A 21,122-nucleotide genomic window follows, 5' to 3' on the forward strand; every position below is an offset into this window, starting at 1 on the left:
CTCTCTCTCTCTCTCTCTCTGTCTTTCCCTCACCTCTCTCCTTCCGTCTCATTCTCTCTCTGTCTCTCTCTTTCACTGACTGTGGTAGGCCTGGTCTGCTGGACTGGAGCTGGTTTAGACCACCAGGTGGCCTGGCCAGTGAAAGGGCCTCTTGTAGCAAGGCTCTCTGGAGCCTGGCTCTCTCTTTCTCTCCCTCTCTGGCCCAGTCGACCACACCGACTCAGGGAGCCTCCTGTGTAGATCCCCCCCACCACCCACCACCCCACCACCCAGGCAGCCGGCCCAGTCGCCTTCAGGCATGCAACACGGCCTAGAATACGCACTATACACTGGACTGGCGGACTCTGTGGACTCTAACCCAGTCGTAACCGAATTACCAAGATTAAACATAAAAATGTTAACGTTGAGTGATGTGCGGAGACAAAGGCCTCCTTGTTTCCGAGTGGTAATTCCTCACATGATGTCACATTTGCCTACCCATATGTTTGCCCAGACACTATTTCATTTCAAAGAGCAATGAGAAGTACGTCTTGGAAGGTTCCAGCCCAGGCCGTGGTGGTTTACTCGCCAGAGAGAAGAAAAAAATACAGTTTGTGTATTCAAAACCAACATTTCATTCTGAAAGAGGTATAGGGCCTGTGAACTAAATCCAGTTGTAAAATCCTCAATGATTGATGCTAAATGACTTAAATGATTGAGAACATTGACCTGTTTCAGGATAACATGTTGAAGTCTGTTACACAATGGCAATCTCCCCATATCTACAGAATTATAATGATAACATTCCCATTCGATACTTTTAGTTTGAAATGATTCGGTGCGATTCGGTATGATTAGAGAGTGAATCGATGCGATTCGATGCACTAACATTTGTTGTTTAAACACTAATTTTCCATTCTAAAATAAAATCTGCTGCTGATGGAGCTCATGAGCCGTGTGTGTGTGTGTGTGTGTGTGTGTGTGTGTGTGTGTGTGTGTGTGTGTGTGTGTGTGTGTGTGTGTGTGTGTGTGTGTGTGTGTGTGTGTGTGTGTGTGTGTGTGTGTGTGTGCGTGCGTGCGTGTGTGTGTGGATGATGTATGTCTATAGTGTATGTCAGGGATCATCAACTAGATTCTGCTCCGGGCCGATTTTTGGGTGAGCAGATGTTCAGGGGGATGGAACATAATTACAAATAATTTGTAGATTGCAAATTAACTGCAAGAAGCCCAAACAGATATAATATTTGACTAAAACGGAATCATTTCAAACCTTGTTTACATTGGTATACAATCACATATATCTCTCTATTATGCGAGGGAATACTTTGGAACAGATTTGCAAAATGTTTATCAGTTGGAGCTGATTTGTTGGTGTGTTTAGTCTTTTATGTCCAACAACGAAAAATTATGATAATAATAATTGTGGGGGCAAATAAAATCACCTGTGGGGCAAAGTTGGGAACCCTGGTGTATGTACTGTGTCTGTGTGTAAATGGTGTATGTCTTTGGTGTAGGTACTATGTAGGCACCTGATCAGAGCCAAAAGGGAGACTAGGCATCTACTATCCCACCACTATCTGATAAGGGGGAGCAATGTAGCCTATGTTCTTTTGTCCCCCAACTTTGGTTCTGAAATCACCTTCACCCACTAATTTTGCAGATTAAGCTTTAACTGCAGTGCGCTAAATCAGATATACACTGAGTGTACAAAACATTAAGAACACCTTTCTTATTTTGAGTTTCAATCCCCATTTTGCCCTCAGATCAGCCTCAATTCGTTGGGGCATGGACTCTGAGCAAGGCAGTTAACCCACTGTTCCCCAGGCGCCGAAGACGTGGATGTCGTTTAAGGCAGCCCCCTGTACCTCTCTGATTCAGAGGGGTTGGGTTAAATGCGGAAGACACATTTCAGTTGAATGTATTCAGTTGTACAACTGACTAGGTATCCCCCTTTCCCTTTCCTTTCTACAAGGTGTCGAAAGCGTTCCACAGGGATGCTGGCCCATGCTGACTACAATGCTTTCCACAGTTGTGTCAAGTTTGCTGGATATCCTTTGGGTGGTGGGCCATTCTTGATACACATGGGAAACTGTTGAGCATGAAAAATCCAGCAGCATTGCAGTTCTTGACACACTCAAACCAGTGCGCCTGTCACCTACTACCATACCCCTTTCAAATATTTTGTCTTGCCCATTCACCCTCTGAATGGCACACATACACAATCCATGTCTCAATTGTCTCAAGGCTTAAAAATCTCCTCCCCTTCCTCTACACTGATTGAAGTGGATTTAACAAGTGACATCAATAAGGGATCATAGCTTCACCTGGATTCACCTGGTCAGTCTGTGTTATGGAAAGGTGTTCCTAATGTTTTTTTCCACACTCTGTGTATAGTTGAAATGCATTACATTTTGAGTTTTTATCCCAATATTACACTTTATATACATCACAGAAAACTGAAATATAACAAAACCGTTTGACGTAGAAACACCGGCATTTTTATATATATATTTTTACAATGTTTATTAATTATGAAATTATGAAAACCGTTCCACCCATGAGGCCACTAGAGGGCGATTTGGTCATTTCAGCTGGTAATGTATCAATTACAAATTAGCTATGACACAGTCAATGAATATATAGCACAACTTTAGATTTCACCCCTATCTCAAAATCGAATGGTTTTGACCGTTTGGATGTTTTAAGTGAGCTTCTTTTCTACTCTCGCTTCGGCCATGCATTGCGCCTCGCAAAGTTATTGCTGTCCTCGTTATGAAATGATCAACTATATCAAAAAATGACCATATACATTGATTGTTTAAAGAAAAACTACCAAAACTATTGGTGAACTATCAGCATGGGCAAAGTATGAACGTAAACAATCGAAATTACATCTATTGTAAGCCCCGTTTAGCAGGCATAGCCAGAGGAGAGTTGTGTCTCCAGTAGCTTACTTTAATTCTGGTAAAACACAATTTTCAACAGTGCGTAGATAACAATAACCTAGCCAACTACATAGATTGTCACTTAACTAATGAAGCCTAATATCACACAAGCCATTTAAGCATTTGAATGCTGAAGGTGCAGATGTGCAAGATTACAGCTACTTTGAGTTGGTCAGCGTGCGAATCTGGGCACAGTGCGCAGATTGACTAGGCTACCAATATTCCCAAAATGACTTTTAGATCAATGACTGTCAAGACAGTTACAGGCTTAGTTCGACACTGAAGGAGAGGAAGCATCAGTTTTCGGAAGGTAGAAAGAAAGTAATTTAAGCAAAACAATTTAGTGAACTGGCAATTTGTAATGTTTTAATCGATTTTCTGACCGATGCATGCTACATTTAGATTGGTTTGGGGTCCGTGGATCGATGCAGTCATATCTTCAAAATTTGAATTGGGGACCATGCATATCGGTGAATCGTTACATCCCTAATTCCCATCATGTTTATTTTTCTGCATCTGTGTGACACCACAAAGTGAGGTCACAGCCTTTGACTGAGAGAATGTGTGTGAACAGATATGGAGAGGGAGAGAGAGAGAGAGGGGGGAGAAAGAGGGAGTAGACCTATCATACCTATGTGATGTGTGAGCCTGCATGTGTGTGAGAGGAGCATGTGTGAACTTTAGGGTCAGATGTTTTGGGATCTGTGGGTAGCTAGGGAATTCTAGGCTGAGGCAGGATTACTCCCAGATCACCATTAGCAGGGCTAGGGGTGAGAGGGCATGGGGGCACCCCTTACCCCCTCCTCCCCCAGGCCCTGAGAGGAGCACCAGTCACCTGGGGAGGAAGTGGGGTGGACAGACTAGAACGGCTACAGTGTCCTGCTACCATTTACTTAACGGCTATTTTATTTTAGTGGGTGGGCTGGAATAGCAGGTTGCCCCCATCTCCCCTCCCCCTGACACACACACACACACACACACACACACACACACACACACACACACACACACACACACACACACACACACACACACACACACACACACACACACACACACACACACACACACACACACACACACACTGTGTTTTTCCAAGCTCCCCCCGCCAGCCTTACTGAGTGGAGCTTCTGATAGAGGCCACACGCGTTGCACACATATCCCCCGTTGGCATTCTTCCTCCACAGCGAGGTCTTGGTGGTCAGACAGTTGGCACAGAATACCCCTGAGCCTCGTCGTCTCTGAAAGCCAAATCAAAAGAGAGAGAGAGAGTCAGTCAGTCAGTCAGTGAGAAAATGGGTGCAAAGGGGAGGGTAAATATAAAGAAAGAGAGAGAGAGAGGAGGAGAAAAAAAGGTTGGAGCGGAGAAACATCATATCATCATCTGGGTTCATTGTATGAGTGTGGCAGGCAGGCAGCCACACACACATACACACAAACATACACACTGCCCAATCAGAAGGTCAAGTTCGGTAGTGATAAATAGAACCCAGCTGATTCTCTCACTAATTAACTTTAGACTGATTAATGAGTCCGGTAAGATACCACTGAGTCTGAGACGACACCTGACCACTTCACTAGACAGAGATCAGCCTTAATCGCCTGCACCACTATGACAAGCTTAGGATGAGACCTTTTTAGGAGCCTAATTTTCATTCTATAATCTTCACGTGTGGCACTGATTGTGTAGGAAGCAATTCTGAGCCCATTTTCAAAAATGTTCAAATCTGGAAACTGTTTCTAATATTTTCTCTTTACTAGATTTCAAGTATTTCCTTTACCGTATTATTTCAAAAAGCCATTTTTTTTTAACCTTTATTTAACTAGGCAAGTCAGTTAAGAACAAATTCTTATTTTCATTGACGGCCTAGGAAAAGTGGGTTAACTGCCTTGTTCAGGGGAAGAACAACAGATTTTTTACCTTGTCAGCTCAGGGATTTGATCTTCCAACCTGTTGGTTACTAGTCCAACACTCTAACCACTAGGCTACCTGCCGCCCCCTATCCTGTTCTAGTGTTAAATAACAATGCGCTGACCCATAAGGCAAGTACAGAAAATCAGTAATGTCTAAATGAATCATTGGAGTGTCCGACCTTATCAAGTGCAGAACAACATATGAACTTAACAAGCGGTCGGTCCTGCCTTGCATGTGATCCGCAGCGTGGCTAGCCGGCTACAGTGGCATTATCTAGATTAAGAGGCCTGTAAACGCCATTGTGCCATTTATTTAACTTCCGAAATGTTGTGTAGGGAGCCATGTCCTCTTCTCGCCAGAAAAATACAATGCTCCTAATTCTCCTCTGATACATTTAGAATGGAAAGCTTTTCTACAGACATAATATTGGCTACAAATCCAGAGAGCTTTCTTGGCAGAGAAAGGATACTTGATTCATCGGGTGTTTCACAATGTATCAGTAAAAAGTTCTGGTGAGTAGCCAGTTCCCTATAGGGTAATTTTCCATCCAGATGCAAGCGCTATCGGAGGCCCATCGTCAGCTAAACTAATTATGATCTCGCATTTGCTGATGCCTGCTCAATCTAAAGTTTGACATCAGACATTAATCATAGATACAAGGAAAATGAAAAGAAGTGAAAAGGAATGAAGGGACGGTACCAGGGCGCGGCCATAAAGAGTAAAAATTACAGCAATAATTAAATGAGATGGAGACATGTTTTTAGTGGGCTATCAGCAAGTGCAAAGTCGCTCTGACAATTAGCATTTTCAAGCACGGGCCACAATTTGCGCTCTGCACGGCTGCTTGTGCTCCAATAAAAGAACTCAATGTTGTCTCCCTAAAACCGTCCTTCAAACTGAAACACCAAAATTACCTATTATTTCCAGACTCAAAATTTCAGAATGTATTATTCATATTCATTATTCATTATTCATTATTCATGTGTGAAAATACAATCAACATTTACAATCAATTAGAATTACAAAATTAAAGTGACAATCTTTAATTTAACAATTACATCTATCGAACAATTACAAATGATTACCTGTTCAAATTAAATAAGTGTAGGCTCTAGCTAGCAAGCCGTCGATTTTGGACGTTTGAAAAGGTCCTGGGGACGTCGATGTATGCCTTTGTGAGCCCCCCCCCCCAAAAAAACCTATTGCACAGCACTGTGCTTAAACGCACAAGGCTCAGAGCCAGAGCATGCTGCTTAGACCACTGCGCCACTGAAGTTCATAATTCTCTAACAAGCAGGGAGAGTACTTGATGATACTTAATGGAAACAACACATTGTTTTCAATTATTTTTGTTTGAAGCCTTCCCCACACCATAGCCCTAACATTAACAACTCAGAATTTATACCTAAACTTAACCCTTTTAGTTATTTCTGTTTTAACCCTGTAACCACATGTAATTAACCCTGAAACCACACAGAATGAATGGGTAAAGAATCTATGTTCATCCAATTAAGGCAAATTCCAATCAGGTTGCTAGCTAGACCACGCAAATATGTGCTACAGAACACCATTACTCTCAAATAATAATGATTCTCTTTGTGGTATACTTAAAGAAAATGTTTAAAAAAACATGCTTACAAATGATAGGCTAATCTATGGTTAGGATCAATGCTTAGGCTACTGCCACAGAAGAAACCTGGACACAGAGGGGAACAAACACATTCCCAATCCCAAGGAGTTTTTATGTGGTTGCCACATGGCTGGAATGACAGGTATGATTGATTGATTGATTTATTCTTTCCTATCCTGTTCTAGCGTTACAAGCTAAACACTGTGTCCATCATCATCCCTGTGTTTTCTTCCCCCTCCAGGCTCATGCCCGAACCCCGACTGCCTCGGCCAAATTACTCACACGTGTTTTGCTTAGAGTCACAGACACTTCCAACAGCTGGAAAGTGTAAATGTTTACAGGTTGAGCACAGCTCGAGCTGATAGCAGTCCTATTTGTCTCGCTCAACATGTATCTCCTTCTCCTTGCCTCTAGACAAGTTGGGCTTCGACCAACAAACAACAGCTAAGACTGGCACATGGTTTATGAATTGATACACAAAACGAAGACTGATTCAAAACTTAAGAGTTTTAGACAGAATCATTAGATCATTTGTTTTGGTACTGTCCATATGTAGCTTGTTTTTGGTCGCAGGTTCAGGAATGGCTGAGAAATTGCAACATTTACTTGGAGCTAACTCTGCAAATAGCACTGCTGGGTGATTTAAAAAGTCACAGTCAATCGATCAATAATACAATAATACTCTTAGCAAAAAAATGTATCTTTAATTTACAATTTAGAAACTATGAGAATAGAAAGGTTCAGAACTATTGTGAAACATCACAGCACAGTTGAAAAATATATGGCAAATAGATGGTGTTCAGAGATATATGGGAGGGGTTAAGTGGTGGGACTAAAAGGTGGGACTAAAAACAACAAGATAACTCATGTAAAATATACTGTGTCCGTAAAATGTATATAGGTTCAGAACTTTTGTGAAACAGCACAAATAAAAAATATATGGCAAATAAAATCAAAACTGGATGGTCTTCAGAGATAGATGGGAGGGGTTGAGGTTAGCTGAAGGGGCTAAAAACAAAGGAAAATATATTTACAAAAAATATACGGGGGATTGGAAATGATGCAGACAATTACATTGATGGAAGCCAAAACTATCTGCAATATTAAATCTGATCTACCCACTAAAAAAAACAGTTAATACTTGTAGTGAATTGTAGACATACTTTGCCCAGGCTGATAGCTAGGCTACCATATAAAAGTCAATCAGAGACATGCCATCAGACAATATGTCTTCCTCTTCCAAGTGAAATATTCTCCCTTTATTCAGTGAGTGAAGCAGCCAGTGGTGGAGCTCGGTCCAAGGTGATCTGAAGTGACATTTTACAACAAGTGGCGTGTGGCTCGACCTGCAATGAATAACCTGCAACAGTGGTCTGCTGAACTGTAATCAATAGAGCAGGCGACGAGATCTACTCAATCAAACAGATACTCACTTCATACATAAATGATAGCATAAGAAACTACAACAAATGTGTCGTCTTATAGACCTCTTAACACTACTACACATTGACATAAAACATCAATGCAAATATATCTGAAGAACACTAAACATAATAACACACACACTCTACATACAAGTACATTGTAATATTGTTATATTGCTGTATTATGGATTTTGTATTGTAGATCCACTATACAGTTCATTCGGAAAGTATTCAAACCGCTTGATTTTTTCAACATTTTGTTACGTTACAGCCTTATTCTAAAATGGATTTAAAAAAATGTTTCCTTCTCATCAATCTACACACAACAACCCATAATGACTAAGCATATTTATAAAAAATAAAACACTGCAATATCACATCTACGTAAGTATTCAGACCCTTTATTCAGTACTTTGTTGAAGCCCCTTTGCAACGATTACAGCCTCGAGTCTTCTTGGGTATGACGCTACAAGCTTGGCACACCTGTATTTGGGGAGTTTCTCCAATTCTTGTATGCAGAATCTCTCAAGCTCTGTCGCTGCACAACTATTTTCAGGTCTCTCCAGAGATGTTAGATCGGGTTCAAGTCTGGGCTCTGGCTGGGTCACTCAAGGACATTCAAAGAATTGTCCCGAAGCCACTCCTGCATTGTCTTAGCTGTGTGCTTAGGGTCGTTGTCCTGTTGGAAGGTGAAACTTCACCCCAGTCTGAGGTCCTGAGTCCTCTGGAGCAGGTTTTCATCAACGATGTCTCTGCACTTTGCTCTGTTCATATTTCCCTCCATCCTGAGTAGTCTCCCAGTCCATGCCGCTGAAAAACATCCCCACAGTCTGTTGCTGCCACCACCATGCTTCACCGTAGGGATGGTGCCAGGTTTTCTACAGACGTGACGCTTGGCATTCAGGCCAAATAGTTAAATCTTGGTTTCATCAGACCAGAGAATCTTGTTTCTCATGGTCTGAGAGTCCTTTAGGTGCCTTTTGGCAAAATCCAAGGAGGTTGTCATGTGCCTTTTACTGAGGAGTGGCTTCTATCTGGCCACTCTACCATAAAGGCCACTCAACTCCTTGACCAAGGCCCTTCTCATCCAATTGTTGTTTGGCCAGGTGGCCAGCTCTAGGAAGAGTCTTGATGGTTCCAAACTTCTTCCATTTAAGAATGATGGAGGCCACTGTGTTCTTGGGGACCATTTGCACACACTGTATATAGACTTTCTTTTTTTTTCTATTGTGTTATTGACTGTGCGCTTGTTTATTCCATTTGTAACTCTGTGTTGTTGTTTGTGTTGCCCTGCTTTGCTTTATCTTGGCCCGGTCGCTGTTGTAAATGTGAACTTGTTCTCAACTAGCCTACCTGGTTAAATAATGGTGAATTTTGGTAAAAATGCTCCAGACATGCTCCAGACATTTTTTGGTATACTTCCCCAGATCTGTGCCTCAACACAATCCTGGCTTGGAGCTCTACGGAGAACTCTTTCGACCTCAAGGCTGGGTTTTAGGTCTGATATGCACTGTCAACTGTGGGACCTCATATAAACAGGTGTGTGCCTTTCCAAATCATGTTTTTTTATAATTTTACAAAAAAGAAGACTGGAGGCTGTAATCGCTGCCAAAGGTGCTTCAGCAAAGTATTGAGTAAAGGGTCTGAATACTTATGTAAATGTGATATATATATATTTAAAATAAAAGTAAAATATAAATTAGCAAACATTGTCATTACGGAGAATTTGTATATAATCCATTTTAGAATAAGGCTGCAATGTAACAAAAAGTGTGTGTATGTGTCTGGGGAGAGTCTCTCTCCAGTAAGTTCAAGTGTTAATTACACAGGAAAAGCAACAGAAAAAGCAACTGTTTTTGTTTTGTCATTATGCGGTATTGTGTGTAGATTGATGAGGAAAATGTTTTATATAACACATTTTAGAATAAGGCTGTAATGTAACAAAATGTTGAAAAATTCAAGAGGTCTGAATACTTTCCGAATGCACTGTATACACAAAAGTATGTGTACACCGCTTCAAATTTGTGGTTTTTGCTATTTCAGCCACACCCATTTCTGACAGGTGTATAAAATCGAGCACACGGCCATGCAATCTCCATAGACAAACATTGGCAGTAGAACGGCCTTACCGAAGAGCTCAGTGACTTTCAACGTGGCACCGTCATAGGATGCCACCTTTCCAACAAGTCAGTTTGTCAAATTTCTGCCCTGCTAGAGCTGCCCCGGTCAACAGTAAGTGCTGTTATTGTAAAGTAATAAAATACTAATACAAAAATACACCAGGAAAAATAGGTAGTGTATGTTGAACAAATACTTGTTCTGGTTAATTTGAGGTTCCAGCTGTCCATACCATGTACCATATGAGCTCATGTTCCTAGCAGTTTACTACTGCAGTTTCACTAATCAGGCCCAATCAAGACATGTCTGCAGTCCTGTGTATAGCATGTCATTATTGCCAGTTGTGTTGGTAGGTGGCTGGGACTGGTGGGGGTTTTGGGAATGTGTGTGTGTGTGCACACGAGTGCGTGCGTGCGTTTGTGCGCATGCACGAGGAAGTGTGTGTGTGTGTGGTGTGTGTGTGAGAATGCATGCATGTGCGTGTGTGTGTATGTGTCCGGGGGGGTCTCTCGCCAGTAAGTTCAAGTGTCAATTACACAGGAAAAGCAACAGAAATAGTCCACCCTTGTCAAATGGCTCACAGTTCCAGACTTCCTTTTCAATTATCATCTAGGTCTGCTCTGCCATCTGTAAAAACGAAGCCATACCTAGACTTGCAAGGTTTGGCCTCTTTTTCTTAAAAATATAATACTTTTTTTTTTTAACAGCTGCAGCCTGGATGACTTAGGCAGCTCTTTAGACAGAGAGAAGAAATAAAAAATGACAAAAAAAGAAAGCTCTGATTGTCTTTGTTTTCCCTAAGTGCAAAAGGACAATTTTTCTCTCTCCTGCCACGTATCAGGCGGCGGGGAGTCTCTGCCTTGGCGACTGCGGTGATGTATTGTTTTTTTGCCAGGGAGCGAGCTACTGCGAGAGTGGTCCTTGTTTCTCTACTGACCTGCCTCAGTTCATCACTGTATCTGGTCCTCACACTGATCCTGCTATCTGGGATCTGTCGGCCACCCTGCGAGCTACCATGCATTTATACTTCACGCTGCACAGATGCTACTACTGCTGGTGGTGCTGCTGCTACTGCTGCTGGTGGTGCTGCTACTTCTGCTGGTGGTACTGCTGCTGGTGCTGTGTAACTTAGCCGTATAAATTGAATCAAGTCAACGATGGCATAATTGGTGGACTGGCAGCCATTGAGAGTGTACCCATGAGTTTACCAGTCAAATTGCCAGAGTTAGAGGCTCCAAGCCCTTCCTAGAGATTTTATCTATTTGGACTGGGAAAGACAGCCACCAGCTACCCTACCATCCACCTTCAACCAAATATGACCTGCAGCAACCCTTCAACACATATTCTGAGCTACAGTACAGCAGTAACAGACTCATCCATAACACTATGGCAACACTTAACTTACAGTGAATACTTGAATTATCTGAGTTCCAAAGTATGATATTCCCTGTACTGCACAGCGAACTGCAAGAAACGAAATAGAAAAACCTAGAGCAATAAGCATGAACGGGCCATGTTATTAGTCCAGACACCTGTGATAAATGACTCTGACAGTGTTTTGCACTATCGGTAGGTACTGTAGGTGTTGCATGTGAATTCTGTTTGTCTGTGATTGATTATTAATGCCTTCTGTTCCGTCGGCGTGCCTAGAGACGCCACCCACTCGTTCCATCCTCCCGGTGAGGGGAATGCTGGATATTAGACCTGGAACCGTAATTACATGTATTTATTTATCCGGCCAGGCGAGGGGAGTGGGCGATGACTTTCCACCCATTGCCCACCACTTCATCATGAGGTTTCATTTCAGTTATATTAGTACCAATAATTTATTAAAGTTATATTAGAATAAAAAGTTAATTCAGTTATTTAAGCAAAAGTACCTAATACTAGCTTAAATATCAAATATGAGCGTTAATCAATTTTTAGGATTGAAAACATCAACTAGTAATTAGTAATAAAACGATACAGATTCTTGCCATAGTTGTGAGCGGCAAATAGTGAGAGAAAGAGAGAGAAAGAGAAAGAAAGAGAGAGCGCGAGAGAGACAGACAGAGAGCGAGAGAGAGAGCTTGTGGTCTAAATCGACTGCTTATAAACAAAGCTCTTGAAATGAAATTACATTTAATTCACTTAAGTAATCTGCAGGGGCACTTACATTAAATAACAATTATTTAATCAGCTGCGGGGAAATTAGGTGAACCCCTACTGACAATTTCAATTTCTGAAATCCTGCGTCAACATTTTGGGCTTGGGCGCTAGCATCTCGTTGCCTTCAGCGCACATCTGGTTACAATTCCAGACATATCGAACCATCAAGTCCTATCTTGCTAGGAGGTTATCCCTGGTTTACGCAAATCCAGTGTCTCTCACTAAATTGCTTCCCTAATTGTATAATTTGGTTTGAGTTGAATAAATGACGTTTAATTTATTCCTGCAAGAGGTATTCCTCGCCAGAATCTAAGAAGAGGATATTGGGAGGTCACAGTAATAAAAGGAGGTCACTGGGAATACACTTTTCCTTGGTGCTCTCCAATTTGCTGCTAACACACTATCATGTGCATGCACACACACACACACACATACACACTAATGCATGAACTCATGCGCACACAAGGACACAGACACACACACACACACACACACACACACACACACACACACACACACACACACACACACACACACACACACACACACACACACACACACACACACACACACACACACACACACACACACACACACACAGACACTCACTGCACTGTGGCGAGGTTGAGCTCACACATTATTAGAGTGCAATGGAAGCCAGTTCCACTCTTAAGTTCAGCAAACTCTCTTTCAAAAAGGTTCTGAAACAAAATGACAGGATAGGAGCGTTAAATCAACCTTACACACCAAACCAGACATTTGCTTTTTCTTTTTCTGCGCTCATTCCATTTTCTCTTTTTTTGCCCTAATGCATATTGGTGATCTCACAACGCGGCCTCTGTTCCCCCTATTTTAATGAAAAATATAGTACGCAGCTTGACAACAGACTTAATAGCTATAAATGTCGAGAGCCAGGCTAACCCACAGCAACATGCCTGTAGTCCTCTGCTAAATACACCATATATATACTCCCCATAACATATTTGATTAACTAAACTGATCTTAGCTGAGGAAAAATACCCCATGTATTAATGAGAGAGAACCAATGTCATCGTAAATAAAATGTTTGTCATATCTGCACCAGCTCCCATGCTCCCTATAATTACACGGCAATGTTTTTGAGGCCATCTTAAATCCTTCATCTTGCTCTGATGAGGCCACATCAAGACATATGAAAGAGCACAGATCAAAGGAGAGTTGAGTATCTGGAGGAGGGACACAAGTCTATCATTATAGTTTAACCCTAGATGCACACAGAGCCATATAACAGACATCTACAGTATCATAAATAGCACATGTTCAGTACAATAGTAGCAGTGTACAATAAGCTGATGTGAACCAGGACCCAGTAGTGTAGAGAGAGCAAAAGATGAAAGCTGGTTCAATGTGAAATAAAGGACGGCTTATGCACACCACTATAATCAATTCCTGAATGGGAACAATGCCCTGTTTTTCCATCTAGCCCTTTAGCTAAATGCATTTTCCTTTTCACCCTTTCCCTAGTCTCAATGTATTGTCTGTCTGTGTTATCTGTGTCCTGTGATATGAAGGGTCCTTTTGAGAGGCCAGTTCTGAGGAGGGAGGACGTATCCTGGCAGGATGACAGAGGGGGCAGGAAGCTACAGTGTGGTTGGTACAATGGCTCTCACTGCTAACTGTGTCACCTGTCACCTTGTGTCACTGCCATCGCCTGTCACTCCCATGCTGTGTGTGACAGTGTGTGGCAGTGTGTGGCACTCCAAAGGTGGGGATATGTGGCACAGGCACAATATAATCTCACCTGGGGGACAATGGAAGTCACAAGACAATGGGGGCCTTCCGTGGAAGGAGGTTGGGAATGCAATGACATCCACACATTCTGAGGGAGCTGTGACCTCAACCCGTGTGACACAAAAGGACCAGCGAGGCCACTGTCAGTCAGAGTGGAAGGCTAAAGAGAAGGATGATTAGCCCAGTTCTTCCTCATTAATTTACCTGTCTCTTGTTATGTAGGTCTGCACTCTTAGTATGGGTGGAATGTCTTACAGCCGATTGAGTGTGGGATAGAGGATTGTTCATTGCCTGAGGTGATAAGTATGTTTAGGGGGAGAGGGAATGACGTTTGGCTTCCTAATTGCTGGCCTCGTTCAATCGAAAAATCTGCTTTTCAAATTCAATAGAGAATTATTCAGAGACTGTTGTAAATGCCATCATCTTTGCCATCATCTTTGTCGTCATCCCAAATAAATCCACAGCAACATTTTCAAATTTTCTTTGACCGCCAAATACAATGACTTGTAATTGCCGGTCAAAGTCACAGGGCTTCATCGCAGTACACTAGTGATCTATCAGCTTGTGATGGATTTTGTAATAGTAAAATTGGTATGTAAAGAAATCCCATTCCCAACATTTATTTTTCTTTACATACCAATTTTACTATTACAAAATCATTTTTGATCAATATGATAATTTCTGTATGTATTTCTTACTTTAGTTTAGCCCACAGGTACATGTTATATAAACAAAATATATTAATTGAAATTAATATTGTACCTGTAAACCCCCAACAAAAAATGTCAAAACAAATAAAAACCTGGTCAAAACCTGGTCTTATTTTGAGGAGTTTTGACCGATGTCACATCTATGTTAATATGGCAAACAAATTGCTAGCTAGCTAACCAACAACTGTGAAGATGTATCTGAGAGACAAAAAGTGCTCATTGTGCAACTTTATGCTTTCAATAAACATCGGAGACTAAATATAGTTTACATAACTTTAATTTGAGTTTTCAATTAGTAGGATTAGGCTTTTGGCTATTTGGTTCACAGGAGGGATTTTTTTTCAGTCTTGCATGCATGACTTCTGTCATATTAATGAATGTTTTGCTCAACTGTAAGGTTTGTTCAAATTTCTCATTCAATTTTCTATCTTACTATTGTTTGTTCTATCTCTTTCATTATTACCATATGCCTACCACACTTGTAGTTAATTAAAAAACAACTTTAAACTTTCTGCGATAGCCTAGAACTCCATTAGATCATTTTATTGTTTAATCATGAAATATCGTGGCGGGAGAAATCATCCGCTATTGAAGAGTGAGAAAAAAGTTTTATGAGCGGACATTTTGCGCTGCTTTGGTGAAACTTAGCCATGTCTACATTGTTCTCTTGCATTCTGTAAATATAACATATTCATTGAAATAAGCTATAGCAAATAGGAATATAGGCAATTTACTCAGAATGTTACCCATGCACTGCCCTACTGTGCACTGCCTGACTTCGCTCTTCTCTTAACTGCACGAGGCCAGTCAAGCTGAAAAGGGTTTATTATCGTCTGTCATATCAGGATGTCGTCACCATCGACGATGGCTGTCAATCATCCTCAACAGACAATACTATCGGAATATCGCCTAAGAAAGAGACACCAAGATAACTGCCCAGAGGTAAACTCTGGCACAATTTGGTTTAATAGTCTGTGTGCCGTAAAGCTCTGTGGAAACGAGGACACACAAACCTCAATTCACCTCGCCCTGAAGGGAAACACACACACACATGCACACAAACACACAGCCCTCACCGCTGACAGTTTTCCCCTCTCTGTACACTGTACACCATTCACTACCTGCACATGAGCTGATGGAAGCATTTCCAGAAGCAGAGAGAGTCCTACCCTTCAGTTTGTAGATGGTTTACAGCTGAGTGCACTGTCCTATTTTTCCAGTGGTTACATAGCCAGAAAAATCATAGTCATCGTCCAAAGATAATTCTAGTAGAAAAATAAATAAATGTGATCGTGTTAGGGTGAATCTGTCTGGAAACAGAAAGCTCCTTTGTGACTATACAAAAATAAAAAAGGTCAAGTATTGTGGAGATTCCATCCATACACACTCTTTCACAGCAGAATTGCAGCATATTTACTGTATTTCTATTAGAATCTGTCTACCAAGGTCTCTACGCATCATCTTACACAGGGATTTTACAAAATAACCCATGGAGAGAAAGCGAGAGAGAGTGAGGGGGGGGGGGAGAAGGAGAGCGAGAAGGAGAGAGAGGATATATTGAAGTGCTTCATGTTTACAATAGTCTGGGCTCCTGGTGGCTCTGTTCAATTTGTAAAGGTTAAATAATCCCTACAGAGCTCACTGAACCTAAAGTAACACAGTGGATGCAGGAAATCCAATGGATTTTTACTGGAGAGGCAGGCATGGTTCTATGCAGGCAGTGACGCAGTCTAAACTCTTCCAGCCAGACACAGAAAAACCTACTGTACTCCGGTACGTTGCACCATATTTTACTCACCACCACATCAATTCACCACAGACTCAGAGATAGACTGAAAGATTCTAGCCTACAGTACACTACAGCACGTCACACAACATCTTATTCAACATTGTGTCTTTGCCATAGACACTAATGAGGTCTGAGCGTAGTACACCAATCCAGCACCCCCATCGCCCAAATAGTCCCGAAACTCAAATCAAATAACCAGAAAAACATGTTGCATCATCGGATGAGGTGTTACGAGGAAAAGAGGGTCACTTTCTCTAATGTCATGCTAGCCTCGCGCCATGTCTTCAGTGAGCAACACAAATCACATTAACAAGGGAACAGAGCATCCCCCCTCTCTCGCACTGTGACAACACCTCGGCCAGAACCGCAAAGTTGAGTCTACTGAAGAGAGAAAACTGAGTTAGCTGCCACCTATGGGTTTAATGAAGGAAAAGTAGCTAGTTTGGGGCAATTTAATCAATCATCTCATAGTCATAGAGGAGAGGCTTCCTGACATGATCTACCGTGTGAAATGGTAAATGACACCCTATTCCCTATATAGAGCACTACTTTCGACCCGAGCGAATAGGACTATGGTCAAAAGTAGTGTACTACATAGGGAATAGGGTGTCATTTGGTATGTAGGCCTCTCCTTCACTCTGAGTCTGGAAGTGGTATCCAAGCTTTATCGTCTCTGAGAACGAGGATATTTACTGTTTCCCAAAACCTAAAATTAACCAAAATAAGACAAACTTTTTCAGAGGGGAGGCTCTTGTGAAAAGTTGAATTTCACTTTAAGAAACAGAGTTGTGTGGGTGCTCGGCCAGCATGGCAACGAGACAGAGAAAGTTAGTTTAGCCCTGCTATAGGTCTTAATTGCCTAGTAACCTTGGACAAGTAAGTCCTCCAAATGAGGGAATAAAGAGAGAGAGGAAGAATTTCTTTCCCTCCCAACCGAGGACGAAGGGAAATTTCATTTTGCTTAATTTGGATGATTAGGGTGTTTTCAGACAGGGGATAATGAATGGCACTTTATTGTATTAGGTCCTCCTCTAAACGACTGGAATAGGAGATCAAGCACTTTGGCCATGAGGCCGACACCTTCATCAGTCTTCTGGGTATAAACTCAGCCTTGCCAAATGACTTAACAGAGCTAATTAGAGCCAATAGAGTCCTGCATTGCTGATACAGAGGGAGGTGGGTAGGTGAGCAGAACACCAGAAAAGCCATTCTGACTGGGAGAAGGAGGATTCAGAGGGTAGGTGTACAGGTAGGCAGAAGAGCGATTCTGTCTGGGAGGAGGAGAATTTGGAGAGAGATGAGCAGGTTGGCAGAAGAGCCATTCAGGCCGAGAGAAGGAGGATTAGGAGGGTGGGGAGCAGGTCAGCAGAAGAGCTATTCTGGCCAGGAGGGAGGCAATCTGAGGTGGACTGTTGAACGGAGAATGGGTCCTACATGATGGCCACCTGGGAGCCTGATCTGGACCCCCAGTTCAGCACGACACAGGGTGAGAGGACAATGGAGAGGGGGAAAAATGTATATATACTTAACAAAAATATAAACTCAACATTCAAAGATTGTACTGAGTTACAGTTCATAGAAGGAAATCAGTCAAATTAAATAAATTCCTTAGGCTCTCATTTGTGACTTGTTTCAGGAAACTAGGCGTATGTCGTGCGTCACTACTTCACAGGAGAGCCATTTGAATGTAAACCTTTTTTTTTTTAAGTTTAAAAACGTTATATTAATACAAAATGCGTTTTTTGGCAGAAATGCCTTCTGGAATTTGTGAACTTTCATTTGCCTTAATAACAAACTTGTATGCCATCTGTAAATACTTAATACAAGCTTAGTTGGTCCAGCCTTGGAAAAAGTCAGCAACCTTCCCGCTAGCCATGATTGGCTGAGATAATGAGTGGGCTGGACATGCCGAGATATGAGTTCAGATTGGTCTGCCATGTAGAACGCTTCTGTTTATATCATGAGCTGGTCAGTATGTGTAGGTAATCCTTTCTAACGCAGGTTTTTTGAAAACCATCACATTAGCTGGCTGGCTCATTGGCTAAAGTTACCTGTATGATCTGTGTAGTTATATAATTCGTATCTCAGAGACATTTGCATTGCTAGTTATAACCAAATCTTAGCTAGCTAATATTGAACCTGCAGATTCATGCAGAGTAGTAACGTTATGAGTTGATTCATTGTTTAGCTAGCTAGCTACATGTCTATACAAAATACTCCACTCCTATGCAAGTAACCATTTCAATAGAATGTTCATAATGTCACTGCAACAACTCTAGATGTAGCTGGTAAATTTGCTCTGCCTATCTACAACAATTTCAGAGCACTCTCATCTGAGTTGTGCCAGAGCGCAGAATAACTGGCAAATTTACGAACGCTCAACACCCGTTGAATATGGCCGCTGTCAGTAAACGTTGGCAAAACAGCATAATTAAATTAAAACAGCCTAACCAGCTCTGTTAGAACGAGTAAAATGGTCAGAGTGAGCTGTTCTCTCATTTGTGTCTGGAAGTAGCTAGCAAGCTAGCCAACATTAGCCATTTAGCTTGGGTACCTGTTAGGTCAGAACGCTCGGATCAACTCTACTCCTCGGCCAGAGCGTCCAGTGAGTGCTCTAAATGCTCCGAGAGCAGAACGATCTGAATTTACGAACGGACAATCTGACAACGCTCTGAGTTTACGAACGCCCAGAGCGCACTCTGAGCACACTCTGGCACTCCAGATTAAATTTATGACACACCCGTAATATAAACCAGTCTTCAGTCTTGAAATCTTTGGTTGTTTAGTAGATTGGCCTCACATGTGAATCCTTAAAGAAATGGGTGGTGCTAAGGCTTTAGATGGTGTGAACGATGCTGAATGGGTGTAGACAAAGAAGATCTCTCCACTAGGTGTACACATTCAATGGCCATTTTCTCAAAAGTTAGGTTACAAGTCAACTTTATCAACTTTCAAAGCAGAATTACTTTCCCATTGTTCCTCAAATGTAGTGTATGATATACAATTTTCGAGCTCCGAGTCTCCACTTCTATCCAATGTAAAAAACACAATTTCAAATTTTGGGCATAAGCCCATCCGCCTGAGAGCCAGGCCTACCCACTGGGGAGCCAGGCCCAGCCAATCAGAATTAGTTTTTACACAGAAAAGGGCTTTATTACAGACAGAAATACTCCTCAGCAAACCTCCTCAGACGATCCCGCAGGTGAAGAAGCCGGATGTGGAGTTCCTGGGCTGGCGTGGTTACACGTGGTTGTGAGGCCAGTTGGACGTACTGCCAAATTCTCTAAAATTATGTTGGAGGCGGCTTTTGGTAGAGAAATGAACATTACATTCTCTGGCAACAACTCTGTTGGACATTCCTGCAGTCAGCGTGCCAATTGCACGCTCCCTCAAAACTTTAGACATCTGTGGCATTGTGTTGTGTGACAAAACTGCACATTTTAGAGTGTCCTTTTATTGTACCCAGCAGAAGGTTCACCTGTGTAATGATCATTCTGTTTCATCAGCTTCTTGATATGTCACACCTGTCAGTTGGATAATTATCTTGGCAAAGGAGAAATGCTCACTAATAGAGATGTAAACCAATTTGAGCACAACATTTGATAGAAATACGCTTTTTGTGTGTATGAAACATTTCTGGGATTTTTTATATCAGCTCATGAAACATGGGACCAGCACTTTATATGTTGCGTTTCTATTTTTGTTCAGTGTATATACAGTGCTTTTGGAAAGTATTCAGACCCCTTGACTTTAGCCAAATTTTGTTACGTTACAGCCTTATTCTAAAATGGATGAAAAAAAAAAATCCTCAGCAATCTACATACAATAGCCCATAATGACAAAGCGAAAACAGGATTTTAGACATTTTTGCAAATATATAAAAAATTCTAAACTGAAATGCTATATTTACATAAGTATTCAGACCCTTTGCTATGAGAATTGAAATTAAGCTCAGGTGCATCCTGTTTCCATTGACCATCCTAGAGATGTTTCTAAAATTTGTTTGGAGTCCACCTGTGGTCAATTCAAATGATTTAGAAAGGCACACACCTGTCTATATAAGGTCCCCCAGTGCACGTCTAAGCAAAAACCAAGTCATGAGGTCGAAGGAATTGCCAGTAGAGCTCAGAGACAGGATTGTGTCGAGGCACAGATCTGGTAAATCTGGCACCATCCCTACGGTGAAGCACGGTGGTGGCAGCATCATGCTGTGGGGATGTTTTGCAGCGGCAAGGACTAGAAGACTAGTAGTCAGGATCGAGTCAAAGATGAACGGAGCAAAGTACAGAGAGATCCTTGATGAAAACCTGCTCCAGAGTGCTCAGGACCTGAGACTGGGGCAAAGTATCACCTTATGACCCTAAGGACAAAGCCAAGACAATGCAGGAGTGGCTTCGGGACATGTCTCTGAATGTCCATGAGTGGCCCAGCCAGAGCACAGACATCTCTGGAGAGACCTGAAAATAGCTGTGCTGCAACGCTCCCCATCCAACCTGACAGAGCTTGAGAGGATCTGCAGAGAAGAATGGGAGAAACTCCCCAAATACAGGTGTGCCAAGCTTGTAGCGTCATACCCAAGAAGACTGGAGGCTGTAATCGCTGCCAAAGGAGCTTCAACAAAGTACTGAGTAAAGGGTCTGAATACTTATGTAAATGTGATATTTCAACAACAAAAAATATATAAATTAGCAAAC

The 21,122-nt window shown here is 41.9% G+C and overlaps 1 protein-coding gene across 2 annotated transcripts in view; it reads right to left on the minus strand.

Moving 5' to 3' along the window:
* The window catches only part of LOC139559369 (zinc finger transcription factor Trps1-like), a 201,841-nt gene that overhangs the window by 14,325 nt on the left and 166,394 nt on the right, over positions 1 to 21,122 (minus strand). For both annotated transcript variants that reach the window (XM_071375336.1, XM_071375337.1), the window contains exon 6: positions 4,043 to 4,165. In XM_071375336.1, the coding sequence (XP_071231437.1) occupies positions 4,043 to 4,165 (123 nt within the window). The remainder of the gene's footprint in view (positions 1 to 4,042; positions 4,166 to 21,122) is intronic.

Source organism: Salvelinus alpinus, chromosome 29 (assembly GCF_045679555.1).
Source record: "Salvelinus alpinus chromosome 29, SLU_Salpinus.1, whole genome shotgun sequence".
Lineage (NCBI taxonomy): Eukaryota > Metazoa > Chordata > Actinopteri > Salmoniformes > Salmonidae > Salvelinus > Salvelinus alpinus.